At 31.4% G+C, this 20,578-nt stretch overlaps 1 protein-coding gene and 1 pseudogene across 12 annotated transcripts; one reads left to right on the top strand and one right to left on the bottom strand.

The window, feature by feature from the left end:
* Positions 1 to 1,663: 1,663 nt before the first annotated feature.
* On the top strand, positions 1,664 to 3,225 carry LOC126665021 (probable peroxidase 61; annotated as a pseudogene).
* Positions 2,229 to 17,673, bottom strand: LOC126665019 (uncharacterized). 12 transcript variants are annotated; one of them, XM_056106453.1, is made up of 13 exons: positions 17,403 to 17,671; positions 16,872 to 17,122; positions 16,074 to 16,172; positions 14,234 to 14,337; positions 11,573 to 12,372; positions 11,355 to 11,477; positions 11,123 to 11,211; positions 10,825 to 11,025; positions 7,965 to 8,366; positions 7,155 to 7,238; positions 6,775 to 6,983; positions 3,893 to 3,979; positions 2,229 to 2,563 (listed from the first exon to the last, which is right to left on the bottom strand). In XM_056106453.1, exons 2-11 carry the CDS (start codon positions 17,019 to 17,021, stop codon positions 6,942 to 6,944), a joined length of 2,094 nt encoding a protein of 697 aa, XP_055962428.1. In that variant the 5' UTR covers positions 17,022 to 17,122; positions 17,403 to 17,671; the 3' UTR covers positions 2,229 to 2,563; positions 3,893 to 3,979; positions 6,775 to 6,941. The 12 variants fall into 12 exon arrangements, with proteins under 12 accessions (XP_055962428.1, XP_050213629.1, XP_050213632.1 ...); XM_050357672.2 differs by lacking the exon at positions 2,229 to 2,563 and having other exon boundaries at positions 3,771 to 3,979; XM_050357675.2 differs by lacking the exon at positions 2,229 to 2,563 and having other exon boundaries at positions 3,771 to 4,012.
* Between the last annotated feature and the right edge of the window lie 2,905 nt (positions 17,674 to 20,578).

Below are 20,578 nucleotides of genomic sequence, written 5' to 3' on the forward strand. Positions count from 1 at the left end.
AATTTAATATATCTTTTAAGTGAAATATATTTGACAATGTATAAAACTAAAAATCAACTTGATATGAACTGAACCTATATCAACTGAACTAACTTAATTCAATTTTTAATAAAATTTGTCTTGCTACTCTTTACAATTTTAAATGACTTTTTATATAAAGAGAATTTTGAAATTTAATTAAATACAAATTTAATATCTCCTTTAATATTTGACAGTGTATAAAACCAAAAATTAACCCGATATGAACCGAATGTAAACCTATTTCAACTAAAGTAATAATTTATTGAAAGTGAATTATTTAAATTTTTGAAGTGGTCATTGTAATTTTAATATAAATTAAAAGTATAATTATTTATACAGTTATACTATATATGTTTCTTCTCTTATAATAGTGAAATTTAAAGTTAATTGAAAAATTGATTTACGAAAGTATTAATTTGAAAAATTGTAATTAATTTATACTGTAATTTGTTTGAAAATAATCCACAATTGTTTAAAGAAAAATTGATCATTGACCCAAAATTCCATGTCAGCAATTTGGATTGTTGTTCCATTGCATCAGTTGTATCAACTTTTTGCCAAAGCAATTCTTCACTTCTATCATTTTCTTTCTCCAGCTAAAAATCCAAAACGAAAAAACAAAAAAATTCACAGGCTAATGACATCATCACCGTTGTTGAATTTACCATCACCTCTTTCATTTTTCAACTCCATGTCGGCACCACTACAGCCGCTCAAAACGTCTATACTAACTCGCCCTCCTCCGCGCAACAATACTCGTAGGCAAGCCTGCGATAGTTCTAGCTTAGTTCCTCTTTTGTCCGAATTCAACCAAACGATGTCGAATTCATTGCAGCTACATCATCTTCGAGACTTTAAAATCCAAAAAGACGTCCATCTTTATAACGGTGGTCGGTTGGATTATTCTATACATCCATCGAAGCCCTCCATAAAAATTTGAGAAATAAAAGTCAATTTACTCTCTCCAATTTTTCCACCCAACAAATTAAATACTCACTGCTTTTATGTTGAGAACTAGAAGTCAATTTCAATTCAAAGCCAAGCATAGTAGTATCAGTAGCTGTAGGCGGAGAAGAAGAAATGGTTGGAGGGTTATAATTGTCCTATTTGCTCTTAAATTAAGTCAATTTTGGGTTATGAGGGATTTGTAAAAAGTTCTCTATTTTTTTGAGAGATTACTGCCAAAATCAATATTGTGAAGTAAAAACATAATACCATAGCATTTTTAGGGGATTTGTGAAAAAAACCAAAAAACTAATGCCAATGTCAAGGTCACATGCATTCACGTTTCTTGCTGCTTAAACCCCTAATTAGTGGCCATATTAATACATAACGGAATAGAATGTTGGAACACAACTTGGTCCATGTGTACACCCTAATTAAACATTTCTCACTCGTTTCCTTCATACTCAATTCAAATCTAACTACACAAATTTATTATTTACCTTTTCACTAAAATATGTAATAATTTAAATTTTATCCAATCTGGCATCCATCTGTGATCCACGTGGATAAACTCAAAAATTTAGTCTATATAAGGACTAAAATCTCCATTCGCCAAAAATATTGTATCCATCAACTAGACATATAAATTTACATGTAAGCTTAGTGCAATTAAAGGGCTTAAATATTGGGGAAGAAGATGAGATCAGAGAGTTTGATAATATTCTCACTATTAATTATTGCACTAAGCTTGTATAATGTGGAGGCAGCATCATCGCTTCAACCACCGGTGAAACTGAAGTGGCAATACTACAAGCGGTACACGACACGCCCGGAAGCAGAGGTTTACATAAGGCATCAAGTAGGGTTGTTTTGGAAGAACGATACGAGCATTACTCCTAAGCTCCTTCGTCTGCTCTATTCAGATTGTTTTGTTACTGTATGTATATAGTTCCCTCTTATATCATAGGGCGAAATGACTGCTTAAACCTTAGGGGGTGATGGTAATTATTCCTATGAACTTATGAAAACTAACTGTTCATGTTTCTACTTCCTTGCTAAAACACTTGGTTTGAAACAATTTCAGGGCTGTGATGCATCAATTCTACTTGATGGACCAAATTCGGAAAAGACAGCACCACAAAACCGGGGACTTGGTGGATTTGTAGTCATCGACAAGATCAAAACTGTTCTGGAAGATCGATGTCCTGGAGTTGTCTCCTGTGCGGACATTCTTAATCTTGCTACCAGGGACGCAGTTCATCTGGTAAGACATTCCTCGTCTTTCATTTCATAAGAATATTTCATATAAAACTTTCCCCTAAATTACAAATGGAAATCATCTTCTTTATCAAAAATGAAAAAACATGGGAACTGGGAAAATTTTCCATAATTATCCGATAAATCAACAGGCAGGTGCACCATCTTATCCGGTATATACAGGAAGAAGAGACGGAATGACATGACATCTACAGCTGCATCAGTCGACCTCCCATCACCATCCATCTCGTTAAATGACGCATTCAAATCTAAAAACTTAGATGAGCTGGATTTGGTGACCCTTCTAGGTATGAATCTCACTTCACCCCGAAAAATCAACCTACAATCACCTTAATTTGGTGATGTACCTTCTATTTCTATAAACAAAATTTTCAGTCAAATAATCATGTGCATATGTATATCAGGGGCACACTCATTGGGTAAAACCCACTGTAGCTATGTTGAGGACCGGTTGTACAATTTCAAGGGTACAGGAAAGCCAGACACATACATGGACAAAGCATTTGCAACTGAAATGAGAAAGCTGTGTCCACCTACAACAAAAAAGGGCCAAAGCGATCCTCAGGTGTTTCTAAACCCTGATTCTGGTTCTAACAACAAATTCACAGAGTCATTCTACAAGAGGGTTTCATCGTACAAGTCCGTCCTTGGAGTCGATCAGCAGCTACTATTCAGTAACGACACACTACAGATTGCACAAGAATTTGCTGCTAATTTTGAAGACCTGAGGAGGTCATTTGCTCTATCAATCAATAGGATGGGGAATATAAATGTTTTAACAGGAAATACAGGAGAGATACGCAGATATTGCCGTTTCACGAATAAGAAATCACAGAATAACACCTAAGGGTAAAGTTGTCAATAAATCAGAACTTGGACAATAAAGTCCAAGAATAAAAGCATCAAGAAATTTGTTTTCCCATTCAATATAAAGTTTATATAAAATAGGCCTAATCACTCAAAAAACCCTCACCATTAATTTTTTTTCAATTCTCCCCGACGTTGAAAATTTGTCAATTTTACCCACTTTTGAATTTTCCGTTTTCAGTTGTACCCCAATTTTTTAATTTTTGTTAATTTTTTTATTTAAATGATGAAATCATTCAATTAACTAAGTTTAAACATGAAATTAAATTCTTTTTTATTCAAAAAAGTACAAATAAGTCCTTTATTTTTAAAAACTAACTAAACCCATAATCATATTAACACTAACTTAAATTCTTAATTAATTTAAATAAATTTTAAAAACGTACAATTAATATATGCTAGACATGGAGAATGTTTTAAACAAATTTCCAAACGAAAAAGACGTTAATTTAATTTTTCAGGGTACAATTGAAACACAAAAATGCAAAATAGGGTAAAATTAACAAATTTTCAACGTCAGGGTATGATTGAAAAGGAGCTAAAAGGTCGGGGTTTTTTAAGACATTAGACCTATAAAATAATACTAAAAGTTAATATTTGATCTTCAACATTTAGACCCTCATAAGATAATTGACATCTCAGTCCCCAACAAGTCCTAGTTCTCTTTATAATTTCGTATTGATAAGGGAAAATCCCATCAAAATCTTCAATACATGATTTGCTCTATAGATGTATGGTATAAATAAATCTAATTAGGAAATAAAATGTGTATTTGCCTAACCTGTCTGAAGTATCCGTAACAGCTAAATTGTCAGCAACCACAAGCATTAAAAAAGAACTCTGCACGTATTGATCCTTCCTCCACTTGCTACAAATGAAGGGGAGGAGATATAAGAAAAAACTGTAAAAGGAAAAAACAAATCCAGATTTCAAATAATGCCAATTATTGAAATTACTGAAATCATCCCCAAACTATGATTCTATGAAATAATCTTGCGTAAATAAATAGAGATACAATTCCACTGTATTGTACAAGCTTGTAAAGCTTATTTCAGTTATCTGACCCCACAGCATTTGTTTGGCAATTGGGAATGTAAATCAGGATTTTAGGATGGTTTTCATTCCCTAAAATAACCAATGATCGATCCACTAGTACCTTGAGCTAACTCATGCAATTTGTTCTTGTTCACTAAACCTCACCTGATAATTGACCAGCAGTCATTTTTTTAGCAGTGGTGAATCCTACCAATATTTGGTAGGGCTGGTCAATACATTCAAAGTTTAATGGTCAAGAATAATGTTTTTAGGCCATGATGATGAGGGATGACATTGAATACAGAATCAAGGTTCAGCAATGAAACTGAAACATTTCAAAATTGAATGGTCAAGGATAAAGTACTTTAAAAATCTTAATTTCTTTTTGTGAGGTTAAAATCTTAATTTTTACTTGTACGTGTGATATCTGAAATCAATGACAATTATCCAGATTCAAATAATTGAGCAGTCACTCAAGATGTAAAGTAACTGCTATACAGTTCAGCAGAAAGAAAGTAGAATTCCATTGCTAACTTCGCATTGGGTTTTTATTGATGCACCAAGTTGCAAGTTGCAACGAGAATTTGAGAATCTATAGAAAAAAAAAGAGATCTGGTTTAAATTAGCTATTAATGTAAATACTCAAAGACCCATGTATAATAATACCCCTTTACAGGAACTCTTTACCCTAACAAGTACTAATATTTAATCGTCCCTAAATTAACTTGATTAAGTTTCTATTGAACAAAGTTAATAAAAATAAACCCTAAAGTTTGATCTGGCACACAATTTAGGTTAATCAAACAATTCAATATTTTAAAAAGAAATTAAGGAATACCAAACTCCAATTTACGGTCCTTCTATAAAACAAAAAAGACATCTTTTATTAGCAAGAGGCAAGAGTGGATCAGCAATTTGTATGTTACAACTACAAGCAATAATGAACCAAATGGATTCCATAAATTTTTGGGGAAACTTTCAAGTAGATTAATATTAAGAATTAAACCTCAAGCTGCAAAACACATAATAGGTCTACGGCTTACAAGCTATTAAATTTTTGCAGATCAAATAAGGACAAATCAAGAATTTTAATAACCCCTGTGACCGAGTCATTATACTCGGCCCAAAACCACTAATGTGCCTATAACCTTTATCCCTACCCTAACTTTAATTGAGAAAGCGCCCCATATTGTATGAAGTGCTCACGTAGAACAAGCGCTTCATACCAATAAAGGATCTTACATTCAGTGGTTTTATCAATAATCATTTTAGTAGTAGTTCATATAAGGCCTAATCACTCAAAAACCCCTCACCTTTAAACTTTTTTTCAATTCCACCCCGACGTTGAAATTTTTTCAATTTTACCCACTTTTAAATTTTCCGTTTTCAATTGTACCCCAATATTTTAATTTTTGTTAATTTTTTTACTTAAATGATGAAATCATTCAATTAATTAAGTTTAAACATGAAATTAAATTCTTTTTTATTCAAAAAAGTACAAATAAGTCCTTTTTTTAAAAAAACTAACTAAAAACCATAATCAAATTAACACTAATTTAAATTCTTAATTAATTTAACTAAATTTAAATAAATTTTAAAAATATACAATCAATATATGCGAGACATGGAGAATGTTTTAAACAAATTTTCAAACGCAAAAGACGTTAGTTTAATTTTTCAGGGTGCAATTGAAACACAAAAATGCAAAATAGGGTAAAATTGACAAATTTTCAACGTCAGGGTATAATTGAAAAGGGGCTAAAAGGTCGGGTTTTTTTAAGACATTAGGCCTTCATATAAATGATTGAAAAAACCAAACAAAACCTAGCTTTCGAGATTTATTCATATGACATATTCCATGTTATCCCTACTTCTCTTCTTTCGTGAAATTAAACCTATAAGTTTGATGTAATAAGCATTTATGCAAAAAGCAGAAACATGGCTAACCAACAGATACTTTCAAGTGATGACTGATGAGCAAAAATATGAATACTGAAAATTGGATAGAGACCACATGTCTGAAACAGACTGATTCAATTTGGCTTAATTACTTAAAAAAACTCCACCTTGTAACATTTATTCGTTTATACCCTGACCTAGGAAAAAATTCATTTGTACCCTTTTTTTTATTTTTCATTTTCGTCTCTACCCTAAAGAGCTAATTTGACCTCTTTTCGTTTGGAAAAATATTCAAAATGATCCTTTATATTTAGCTTATATTCTAATTAAACATTAATATTATTAATCATTTATAATGTTTTCATCCTTTAATTTAATTTAATTGTCAAAATTTTAAATTTTAGGGTAGAGATGAAAACGAAAAATTAAAAAAAATGGTACAAATGAACTTTTTCCAACGTGAGGGTATAAACGAAAAAATGTTACAAGATGGGGTTTTTTTAAGTAATTAGGCCATTCAATTTAATAGAAACCTAGATTTACTTCTAAAGTGATGCAAGTGCATTAAAAGTACTTCAGACAATTTAGTTTCTGAAGGATGCACATGCGACATAAGAACTTCATATGCCAGACAGCACCAGTACAAACCTAACTTCATAACTTTTCTGGAATCAGGCATTTAATGAGAACAAGAGAAAAAAAACAGAACCATAACCACAAAGTAGTTACCTCGCAAAAGTCATGGAGGAGAGAATGAAAGTACATAGAATTGAACTAAGACTTTGAGTGGCAGCAGCAGCAAAGATTACATTGTAAAAGATCCACATTACTGCATAGCAACTCAAACTTTGGATCACAAACCGTACTTCCTTCTATTACTTAAAGAATGGTGGAACCTAGTCACCATTCTGAGATGAAGGACTCCTGTTTCTAATCAGCTGTTCAGACAAAAAATACTTTTAGATAGCAGCCATGATAGAAAAATATAACTCCTAACAGGCATATATGACAAATAATATTTTCCTTCAAATAAAAGAAATTATGGAGCTAAAAAACTTTTAGAGATAGAACTGCTTTAGTATTTATCACTCTATATATAAGCATCTAACCTTGTAAAAATACTTCTTTCGAAGCTTGACAGCCAAGCGGGTGCATCTTCTGACATGAATCTTCAGCAATTTATCATTGAAAATCTGCAGTAATTTCAATGTAAAAGGGTTAACATATTTAAATTCAGCAGACTCAATGCCAATCTAATTCATATTACCCACATCTTTGCAAACAATCAACTAAGGGCATGAAAGATGATAAAAATAATAAACAAAATTGTAAACCAAAAACAATCTGTGCATTTATGATCAGGACTCTTTTTGACTTTTGACAAGTAACACAACCACACTATATATAGATCTTGATGTTCAAAAGAACTTCCAAAGAAAAGTATATATAACTTGATCCTAATTAAATAAAGCATTAAAGAAGATAAGAACTTAATGGAGTCCATGAAAAAGATCAGGCCAATTTTTTATTTGCTCAGAACTCATTTAGAGCAACAATATTACAAACTTGAATCTTTTTTTTTTTGAGTATAATCTTCATATTAAAATTTTTTCTTTTCAAAGAAGTACATACCACTGTTGTACTAAGACATCCAGTAAAATAAATCATAAGCAACAGGTATATTGCTCCATTCTAATTTGTAATTCATTACTTAAAAAAAGAGAAAGTCATCAACAATTAAAGAAGACACTGGCTAATGAAAATGTGCAATCCCATTAATTTAAAGAAGAATAAACAAGGATTAGTGGTAAAAAATGTCCTTGTAAAAATTAATAAGAATCAAATTGGAAAAAGAAAAATCCTGGCACCAGTTCATGCTGAATAAATCAAGCATATATACTCCAAAATAGTGCACATGCCTTAATCATATCGTCAATTGAGCGAGTTTCTCGAATGATTTTCTGACGGTTCATAATAAGAATTGCTGCCACACAGAAGACAGGTAATTCATCATCCCCGTTCTTAGTTGATGAGACTGCAGCACTTATCTGCATGGGTTCACTTCTTGACCAAAACCCCCTTGTCAAACCACATAAAGGATAAGCTGAGCCTGACTTTATTGCAGCATTCTCAGACACAGGGTGCTCAATGTTTCCATCCTTTATTTGTGAGCTGTCATTTGAGCTACCATTACTATTTTCCATGCTTTCTTTTTCCATTTCCAGTACAGAATTTCTCGGAAGAGGTAGTACCAGTGCCTCCAGGCAGTTCTCCATTAAATCACAGGCCAAGGTTTCATCAAAATCAGCAGCCCACATCATCTTCAAGATGAAATTAAAAAACATCAAAGTTATTACCAAAAACTCTAAAAATGCAGAAAGTTGCAACCTGCCATAAATTATTAGTACTTCTCATCTCCATAGAATAGTTTAAGAAATCATGCTCTTCAAAATGCACAACTAGAAACATCTCTAATTTTCTAATCAACACAAAAAATAGAGAGATAAAGAGGTCAACAGTTTCCTATTATTTAAAGTTTTATAGATTTCTTCAACTAGGCTAATACCAAGTCGAGGAGTATACTTATGTATCACAAAAAACAGGAACGCCGAAATGGGGAAATTTTAAAACTGGCATTTTCAAAAAAATAAATTAAATAGTAATGTGGAAGAAACATGCTAATATTTTAAAATAAAGAGGTTTGTGTGTGTGTGTTTGTATTTGTAAAAATTTAAACACCAAACAATAAACAAAGTCTTCCAAGCAAAGGGAAAAAAGTGCTCAAAATTTTCCATTCTAACAAGTGTCTATTTGTGTTAGTATTTCACATTGGTTTTCTCCATTCCTTGTTTAAGTTTATTTTTATTGTTTTCCTAAAAATTAAGGAAACCCAACACTATTTAAAAATGAGGTTTTAGTTTTGATAAATCACTGAAACAGCCCCAAAACACCTTGGAGAATATTCTCTATATATTAATTTTTGACACACAGAACCATCAATCTGAAGAAGTTTCCAAGCATCATAGGTAATAACAGCCTAACAGGTCCTCATGAGAGAATTTTTTTAAAAAACCTGTGATTTCAACTACGCTACCTGTCAGCAGAAATGTCTAATTCATGAAAAAGAAAGCCACTTTAGGTTCACTTTGCTTTTAATAATGTCTAAACAGGTAGTAATATCAAACACGTCATGCACATGCACAGGGGCGAAGGCAGAAATTATTTTAAAGGGGGCCAAAATTTTATAGATTATAAATTTAAAATGATATTATGTATAATTATACGAGTAAGGTGGGCAATATATGAATAAAAGATAATTAAATATATAAGTTTGTACCACTTAGTATCTTTATTAGTAATAAGAAAAGAAAACGATTAAAGGTGGTCAATTGACCACCTAAAATAGGGATTAGCTTCGCCCCTGCACATGCAAATGATGCAATCACAAATAAATAATGCAGGTGGAATCCTAACTAATCATTTGAATTCCTCTTAACGTGAAAAATTATTCTAGCTGGCAAAACAATAACTATTACCCATTATAGCCTTTTTATATAAATGAACTACTCGGTGTGCCCCGAGATGCATGATTAATTGTTAAGCCTATTTGAACTTCTAAATGTAAATTCGTTGCTCCAGGGAAAAACCTAGGAACAAAGCAAAAAACAAATAACATACGAAAATAAGCATTTTATCAAGTTGTAGCCATGTTAATGGGGTCATACCATTTCACAAGTTAACATATTAAATAAAGAGAAATTCTTACCTACACTGTTTGTGCATACATCAGCTGTTGGATGATTGGCACCTTGTTAAATGTTTCACTTGAAAAATAAGGATTTAACATGCAACTCACTAATTTAATCTATTCCTTATAATTCAATCGTCGGTCGTAGTACACAGGCTTAGATAAGAATTTTCCTTAAATAAATTATACAGCTCATTCATTTTATTTTATTTATTTTATTTTTTTGAACTCTCGGTCATATTATTTGTTATACAGATATTTTGTCTTTTCATATGGATTTGACATAAATAACAAAGTATGTTCGAATATACCCATCCAAGTACTGTTATTCTAAATTATGACCTCTAGCGGTCTACCCTCTAGCGGTCTACCACATTTGCAAATGACACCATAACACGTTTTCCAAGTAATTGGGTCCTACACATGATCATTTCTTTATAGGGAGCTATAACTAGCAACAAACTTCAACTTGTGGAAGAACTCCGTAGATTTCTGCGTAATCATGTTATCCCTCTTTTCCACTTAATCTTAAGCCCCATCAACTCATTATACAACTGAGAAAAAGATAATGAATATCACAAACAACAAGCCACCTCACCTCACCCCACATCCTGGTGAATAATAAGGTATGGATACCCTTGGAACAATGTAATTTGTTCTTGATTAAGTTGGTGCATCAAAACAACAAATTAAGCTCAATCGTAAATTTTCTGGAAAGGATAAAGAATTAATGAGCGTGACATGAGGAAGGAGGCAAATCCGCAAAATAGAAGATCAAAGAAATTAATGCTTTTTGAAGGGAAGCAAACAGCTTTGAAGAGATATCTGACAAATTCAGACTACATAAGATATTCAACTAGATTATTAGAGCATCAATAAAAGTTAAGGACTCATAACCTGATAGTGTCTAATGGTCCAAACAAAAAACAATTGCAGACAAATTGTTTCCAGTAATAGGTACTTATATATTAGACCAACAGAGCAATTTGCTGAAATTTAAGATGCAAGAACAGTGACTAAAGTCTACAAACCTCCCACATCTGAAGAGCCTCATCAAAAGATAACTCCCGTCGGAAAAGAACCATTAGCATTCGAAATGCAAAATGCAGGCTTTCAGCACCTATACGTGACAAATGTGTAAACATTTCCTTATCTGTGAATTCCAAGATATGCCACAATGCTTGCAACTGCTTCATCACTCCAGTTGGTCCTTCCATCTGAAAATTTTCACGCTGTAGAGGTGCAGAGAAGGAAACTTCAGAGAGATACAAAACTACAAATTAGAGATCATAAAATTATATAGCTAACAGAGTGTGCACTTGTACATACCGTCCTCCTAAGAAGCATCTCAAAGCACCAAAATGCATCAGCATCATCCTCAAAGAGAAGGACAAAAGGAGATAGCAAATCGCTCATACCTAAAAAGCCAGAAAACCGAAGAAAGCTTCATGTTTAAGATGAAGAGATGATGAGAACTTAACACAAATATAAGTTTTTTCTAAAAATGATTGCATAGCCATAAATGGTTTAGTAACAAAACATAACAATCCAATGCCACAACCTTGACAGTAACCAGTGGCAGGATCAATCCACGCATAGACAGCAAGGATATCAGACATCCTAGCTAAATTCTTCTTATCCTCGTAGAATTCAAGATGACTATCTGTTCGTACCACATCAACAGCTGAAAACAAGAGATATTGGTAGCTTAAAATATAGCAATAGAAAAGGAAATTGTAGACTTATTTTACAATGTGAATAGATGCATAATCAAATTACCTATCCGATGCAATGTCCAAAGCCATTCAGTTACTCTGTCTTCTCCAGTAGCCCCTTCTTGAGATGTTACCTTTGACATGGGTGTTTCTGGAGCATCAGATATTCTCAATCTGTTCACTACTTCTTTTTTGTAACACTGACTATTTGACCGTATTATAGGTTCATGATCATCGTGATGAACTATTTCAATTTCAGAGATGTGATGAGAAACATAGTTAGATGGTGAACCATTGGAATCGACAATTAAACCTATGTTGTTATTAATTTGAAAACTGTGCATTTTATCGTCTCTAAATCTCAATTCTGGTAGTGTTGAAGGTTCAATATCATGCATAACACCATCCTCTGTATCTTCTCCTCCCCGATTAAATAAATCTGTAACAGGTAAAGAAGGAAAATTTAAATAACTCCCTGCTACATATCGCGATCCAAGAGATTCACCCCCTCCTTCAGGGGAACCACTATATGGGATAGAAGTAGGTAAAAAACAAGAATAATCATATGCTGCACTTTCCACACTTCCCCTCATACTGACAAGCTCACCAGAATCACTGGAACTCTCTCTATCACATGCATGTGATGTTTCTGTACAGCTATTATTCCAATCACTATATCTCTCTAATTTCTCAGTAGTATCAGCAGAAGCACGTCTATGTTCGACTTTAGCTTCCAATTTTCTGTCATCCTTGGATGATGTTCTCATATCCATAACTTTGGATCCCACAGCATATGCAAGGGCACCAGTTCCTACACTTGAATGCATCATTTGGCACTGTTGTATCAGATCCTTGTAGCGCTCTCTGCATGAAACATTTCAGCTGTTTCATCAAATAAAACCAGAGAGCTTTACACTAATGCGGAAACTATGACAGGTTTAACCCAATAAAAAGAACTCCCTTTATTCCATTTTAAAAGGGTCAATATGTTTTCCACACATTTTTAAGGAAATACAAATTTATATTCATTTGTTCTTATTAATCCTTATTAATGATAATCTTGTAAATTGTGTCCAAGGTATTAATGTTTAATTTAAAAAATATAATAAGGGGCAAAAGAGGAAATTCAACCTAAAATGTTTCCAAAAAAATATGACATTTAAAATGGGGCCATTCAAAAAAGGCCTATCTTTCTTTTTTATCCAAACCTTTGTGTCTTTTATCAATTACGACCATACCTTTTAATTTATACAATTATGTCCAATTTGAAAGATTTGTTTGCAATTGTGTCCAAAACTTTGAGTTTCATTTTGTGAGTCCAAATTTTTGTGTCCTTTATCAATTACGACCAAAGTGTTGTTGTCTAACTTCTAAAAATAGTTACTATGAACGTTCAGTCGCAATTGATAAAAAAAATCCAAAGGTTTGAATTTAAAAAATAAATTCAACGCTTTGGTCATAATTTCAGAAACAGCTTTCAAATTGGACATGATTGTAAAAATTGAAAGGTTTGGTCGTAATTGATAAAAGACGCAAAGGTTTGATTTCAAAAATAGTTTGGCCTTAAAAAAAAAGGAAAGTGTCCTTTCTACGATGGGACGGATAAAATACTTAAGTAATTAAGATGTCATTTATCATATTTTAGCAAAGTATTACAAACTCCAAAGCGCAAAGGCGTCTATAAAGGTACATTGGCTTGACAATCTATGACTAAGAAGGCATCACCAGAAAGAGGACAATTGTACCTCCACTTAAATGAAACCAATAGGATGGAAGAAAAAATAAAGCACCACAGCAGAGTGTCTCAAGGGCAATGCTTCTCTCTGCTGTTTCATCATTGATGAGCAAAGGCAATAAGTGTATAAGAGAAGAGTTTTATTAAGGGGAGACTGGGATAAGAAGGTAGAGAGCAAGTAAGAGAGAGAGACAGCAAAGAAACAAAAAAGAAAGACAAATATCAAAAGAAGACATAAATTGAAGTAAATGAAAAATATAGCAAAAATCTGATGGTTTTTGTGTAAAGATCTTACAAACAAAACAAACTGAAAAAGAAATATCAGAAGGAATTACACAACTGCTACAGCATCAGTAAGTTAATATTTTTCTTCAAAGCAAACCATTCTCAGAGATAAAAACAAGAAGAAATAACGTTAAATCATGGAGTGCAGATAAAAAAAATTCTTTTGATTAACATTATAATCTTAAGCATCCAAAATTTCACATCACAAACATAGAGGAGTGTAATGGACATTGAACTATTCATATCATAGTTCTTGGGACCATTATTATCCATGTTTAGGAAATCAAGTTGCTTTAGAACAAAAGTTATACTCCCTCCTTCCCGTAAAAAATAGAAAAAGTGGCCACTTTTTTTATCCTATGAAAATAGAAAAAGTAGCCATATTTATTATTAATTTAAAATAAAATTATCATACTATCCTCATAATTTTACTGTATGAGCATTTAATGTAGTGGTTTCATAATGATTCACTCTTAAATTTTTAAGGGTATTGTAGGAATATTTTAATAAAATAAGTATAATTAGTGAGTTTCTTAATTCTTGTGAAAAAGACTACTTTTTCTATCTTTACAGGACGGAGGGAGTATGATTTACCAAGATAATCTAAGCCATTTAACTTATATGCAAGCTGAACAGAGAAAGCAAATAGCACTTAAATGACAAGTTTATAAGGAAAAACAAATGAAAATAGAAAGAATGTTAGACCTCCGGGATGTCCTCAGCTGCCTCCGATACTCAGCAGTGCTTCCCAGAGCATAACAACCAAGTAGAAATTCCCAAACTTCTGGCCTAATAGCTGGATCCACACCCTATCATATAAAATAAAGTCATTGAAATAATTTGAGAGATATTACCATACTAGAAAAGATGATCTTTTAAGGTAATACAGAGAGGTCATTGAAGACATTGAAATCAGTAATGTCATTTACACTAAGCTTTAATTGATTACTTATCCAAGCATAAAGAACACGTGAAGAAGTGGGCAAGGTGGGTAGGTAAAAATTGACCAATCATTTAGAATGACTATACAACATTAAAGTTACAAACTGAAGCATAAGAAAGATTACATAATCCTGAGGTGTGGTTAGCTTAGCTGGCATGATAAGCTAAGGTTGAGCACCAATTAGATTCTGAATCCAAATATGCAAATTCTCAAGGCAAGTAAAAATTGCAAACTCCTATAAATAGAAGCTCAAACAACTCAGACTGCATCAAAAATGCTAACTAAGTAGTCTTATCACAAACATTCAGAGCCATTCAACATGTCCCGACATTTTGACTCGAAATTTCAAATATACTAAAGTAGAAATGTGATTGGAACTTCAAATTAAACAAAAAAAAGAGCTACCTTCACCCACCAACCCCTAAATTAACATATATACATTATTATAAGGATGCACACTCCCAGACGTATTTCATAGTACTAAACCAAACTAAAGATTGCCAAGCAGGCAATAACAGCACAAAGGCATACCTTAAACTGATGTTACTCTTTTCACAACTGAACGAAATATTTAAATGAAATAATACTTGCAGCATTCAGAAATATTAGACATTAATTTGAAGCTGCCAAAAATATCAAGAACAGTTTGTTCTATCTGCACTCCTTTCTAATTCTACAAATAATATCAAGAATAAGAATCTGAGAAAGGGATAAGTACAGCAATAGAAACTTACCCTAATGACAAGGTTTATAAAGTCTACCTAAAAAAAAAGTTGATAGTAGAGACAGTGTCATACTGGAAGCAAGAATTCTTCAAGACATCTGGTACAAGCAACACCTTTGTTCCCAGGTATTATTCCTATCACTCACTAAAACACAAACTGCAAATTATGCCTGTGTTGAGTAAAGCGAAGGATAACAGAATGGACTAGGAAGGTTTATATTTTACCATTTTTGCTTGTTTCTTTTAAAACTAAAGGACAGATAATGACAGAAATTGTAAGAGGAAATTTCTCATCTTGGACCTCCCTAGATATCTTTATTGGTGAGAATACTATGAGTAAGCATGCATACTATATATTTTTTTACTCCAAATGTTTCCTTTAAAATGCTGAGCATAATTATAATTCACTAAGGAATTAAGAAAAATACATGCCCATAATTGAAATTGTTACCCTCAGAAAAGCAGAATTTAAATTCAGTATTGTTACAGGCTATATATAAGAAAATAATACAGTTACAATTTTAGTCTCAGGGTCTCCATAACCCAGGTAAAGCTAGAACTTCCGCAAATGGAAATATCAATATTCAAAAATCCAAAAGATACTGATTGAAGAATACTAGAATTGATTACATGAAAGGCTACTGCAATACATGTTAAATTACTTCAGGAAAAAAATAGCATACGAAAGGACACCAATATTAACTGGATTCAAGTAATGATTATGAGTAATGATGAGAGTCAGCAACAAAGTATATTAGTTCTATATTTGTAGGAAGAAAAATAAAAATTAGAGGGATAAACTCCATTTTGGAATGCAAAAATTCTACACATGAACAGCAGAAAAATATCACGGACAAGGCAGTGGTGAAAAAACATACCCCTAAAACAATCAACTTGAGTGCTTTATGAAAACCAGAAACTTTCCCATCACTATCAAAAGTTGTTTGCCACTTGTCTGGTTTAAGCATTCTGCTTACCTGCCCATCATGGAATCTGATATAAGAACTTCACAAGAAAAATTTCATATTTTTTGCATAAGAAAAAATCATACAAACTCCAAAAGCATATCTTAGGATTCCCAAGGGACACTCAATCATCTCTATGATACTAGCATACACCAAATACAGTTGAAACCAAACAAACTGGCATAGAACACTCTAATGATATCATAAATACGGATACAAAGGTCGAGCCGTTATTATATAATTAAGACTTCTGCTTCACAAAATCTTTTTTTTCATATGGTTATAGAATTGTACTATCTCTCACCATATAAAAAAATACCTACCAGCCAATATACATGAGCTGCATTTTTGCTCAAAAGGAAAAAAATTCTACCTGTTTGCATTTATGAATAGATTTAGGGGGAGGATAAGGGAAAGAGAGAGACACAACTGGCCACGCCATTTCAAAAACTAATAAGATATGAACTCATTTCTTTCAATTTGTTCCCTTGAGAGCATAAAACGGCAAAAATCTCACATCAAAAACCGCATCAAAAGTCTAGTAATTTTATGCACAGAATGACAATAGAAATGGGACTCAAATTGCCAAATAACTGAACAAGCACAATCTAACAGAGTCGAAAAGAAACATTACTATAAATTTAAAGGAGAAGAATTAAAAAAAATGGTTGGTGAGAGAGTAATCTTACAGGTAAAAAAACTATAAACAACCTTTATAGTGGATTGAGCTAAACAAGGGTCTCCAATATCGCGAACAATTGAACCAACTCGTTGCAAATTGACTGATCCCGGTTTTCTACAATTCCATTGCTTCTCCTCTCCTCTTCCTCCTCCTCCTCCTCCTCCTCCACCACAAGACATTAACCTTTTTTTCACACTTCACCACAAACCAATACCCTCCCCTTATTTTTCCATCACCAAATTAAAAAAAAAAACCTCAACTTGACAAACAATTACAACGACTGCCAAAACAGAACAAAATAAATATTTATCAAAAACAAAAAATGTAGCAGCATAACAAACACAAAAACAAAAACAAAAACAAATCGCATCCAATTAAAATCCTAATAATCAGAGAATACTAAATTAAAAACAAAAAATAACATATAAAATCAATCCGATTAAACAGCAACAACAGCAATATAATCAGCTCAGATTAACATTAACTAAACGAGGATCAGATAGTTAAACTATTAGTAAATTAATTAATTGATTAATTAAAAATAGATTAAAAGAGAGTACCTGAAGAAGAAAATTGAGATCTTTGAAAATGGTGAGAGGAGGAGCTTCCTTCTTCTCCTCCATCGCCATTAACAGTTTTTTTTATTTTGATTGAAGATTTTTAGTTTTTGATTTTGATTAGAAATGACAGTTTCGTTTGTGTGTTTCCTCTCTAACAACTAAAATATTTTCGAAAGTTTAACGCATTGTTTTGAACGGAGCCGGATGGGTCGCCATTTATGTTTTCACCGATCAAAATTAGTTCAATCGGCCGAACTAACCAGTTTATATCTATTTTAGTTTAATAAATTATTTTGTTTTATGTTTAATTGATTTAAATTCGGATTAAGCCAGTCAAAATTGGTCAAATCAGATTTATTTACATTTCTTCTGATTGACACTTTTTTTTGGGTTCCTCAAGTTCCCTATATTGCACCATTAGATGGCTTATATCTCATTAAAAATTAAGAGAAAATTACACCAAATCACCCAAAAATTCAAAAGTTTGTATAAATCACCCAACTTTTTCTTTTTTGCAAAAATCCCTCAATTTTAAAAGATTTTTTTCATCCCTACCTTTTAATAGTTGTGATTACTATTTTATCCCTATAGTGTATTTTACCTATTGTGTTTTCATTACAGCTAATAATTTCTCCTCATTTTACATAAACCGGCCAATTCTAACCGAAAAACCAACAGTCAGACCATTATTGGTCGGTCAACGCCGGTCAACAGCCGGACCACCGCGGTCAACGCCGGTCAACGGCCGGACCACCGCGGTCAAACGCCGGTCAACGACCGGACCACCGCGCCACCAATGGTTGGTGGTCTGACCATTTTTAATGGTTGGACCAATACTTGTTTAATAATTAAAAATTAAATAAAACATCATATTGGGGTTAAGGGGATTTGAACCCTTAACCTCTTACAAGAATGACCAAGTGCTTTGCCATTAAGGCAAAGGCTTATTGCTGTCAACATTTGCTCTATAATGTATATATATATTATATACATCTGATTATAAATTTATTAGAATGAAATTATTTTTATAGTATAAATTAAATATAAACTAAATATCAGTTTAAATTAAAGTTACTATTAAATAAGTCTAATTTAATTTATTTAATAAATATTTACACAGTAAAAATATAAAATATACATATATTTATATTTTACACTCTTTATTAATACATGAGTAAGACTAGTAAGATATTTCACTTGTTAAAATTAAAAAATATAATGGTTTATTGGTCAAACCCGAGGTGGTCGTGGTCGAATACGTGGTGGTGGGACCCGCCATGGTGGGCAAAAATTCAATATAAACCTAATAACGACTTAATGTCAACTCAATGACAACTTAATGTTAACTTTATTATTTATACTATTAAAAATAATTTATAAAATGACAAATAAAGTAATAGTAATTTAAAAACAAACTATCTAAGATTTTATTGACATGAGTCGAAAGTAAATTTAAAATAAATGAACTGAATATAAACTTAATATGAACTCAATGTCAACTTAATATAAACTCAAAGTAAACTTGATGTGAACTTAATATAAATTTATGTCAACTTAATGTAAATTTAATGTTCACTAAATATCAACTCAAAGTAAATATTTTGATAAATAATTATAAATTTTAAATGAAATTATTTTTTTATTATAATAGTAAAATTATTTTTTTATAATTCATACTTTTAAAAATAAACTAATTGTAGAATGAAAGTATATTATTTAAGATTTTTCGCAATGATTTATGTAAATTTAATGTAAACTCAACGTCGAATCAATGTAAACTCAATGATGACTCAGTGTCAACCCAATATAAACCTAATGTCAACTCAACGTCGAATCAATGTAAATTCAATGATGACTCAATGTCAACTCAATATAAACTTAATATGAACTCAATGTCAACTCAATATAAACTCAAAGTAAACTTAATGTGAACTTAATATAAATTTATGTCAACTTAATGTAAATTTAATGTTCACTAAATATCAACTCAAAGTAAATATTTTGATAAATAATTATAAATTTTAAATGAAATTATTTTTTATTATAATAGTAAAATTATTTTTTTATAATTCATACTTTTAAAAATAAACTAATTGTATATTGAAAGTAAATTATTTAAGATTTTTTGCAATTATTTTTGTAAATTAATGTCAACTTAACGTCAAATCAATGTAAATTCAATGATGATTTAGTGTCAACCCAATATAAATCTAATGTTAACTCAACGTCGAATCAATGTGAACTCAATGATGACTCAATGTCAACTCAATATAAACCTAATATCAACTAAATGTAAACTTAATATAAATTAAACTTAATATCAACTCGATGTCGACTCAATGTCAAGTAAATGTAAATCTAATATCAACTCAATGTAAAATTGATGTAAACTACATGTCAATTCAAAGTAAATGTTTTAATAAATTATTATAATTTTAAAAATTAACTTAATATCAACTCAACGTCGACTTAATATCAACTCAATGTCAACTCAATGTAAACGTAATGTCAATTCAATGTAATCCTAATGTCAACTCAGTGTAAATATCATGTCAATGCAATGCAAATCTAATGTCAACTCAATATAAATTTAATGTCAATCTGAAAAAGTAAATTATTTTAATTTTGAAATGTAACTTAATATCAACTCAATGTAAACTCAATGTGAATCTAATGTCAACTCGATGTGAACCTAATGTCAAATCAATGTAAACTTGATGAAGGTTACATATCAATTTGAAGCAATTTTTTTAGTAATTTATTATAATTTTAAAAACTAACTTAATATCAACTAAATTAACTTATATAATTTATTTTGAGTTTATATCGACTTGACATTAAGTTAATTGTGTTTCTAATACATTAATTTATAAATTTATTTTAACTTAATTTACTTTAAGTTAATATTTAATTGACACTAGTATTAATTTAATTAGAATAAATTAATTTAAATTTTAACAAGCGTAATATTTTATTAGTATTTTATAATAATATATTATTTATAATCAACCATTTTAATATGTTTATATTTAGTTTAAATGCTTTCTTATACATTATTAAAAAGTATATGTATATATATAAAAGAGTAAATAAAGACAACAAACATGTCTTGCCTTGATGGTTAGACACATGGACAAAGAGTGAGAGGTCATGGGTTCTATTCCTACTAATAGCAA

The sequence above is a fragment of the Mercurialis annua genome, linkage group LG1-X, assembly GCF_937616625.2.
Source record: "Mercurialis annua linkage group LG1-X, ddMerAnnu1.2, whole genome shotgun sequence".
NCBI classification, from domain to species: Eukaryota; Viridiplantae; Streptophyta; class Magnoliopsida; order Malpighiales; family Euphorbiaceae; genus Mercurialis; species Mercurialis annua.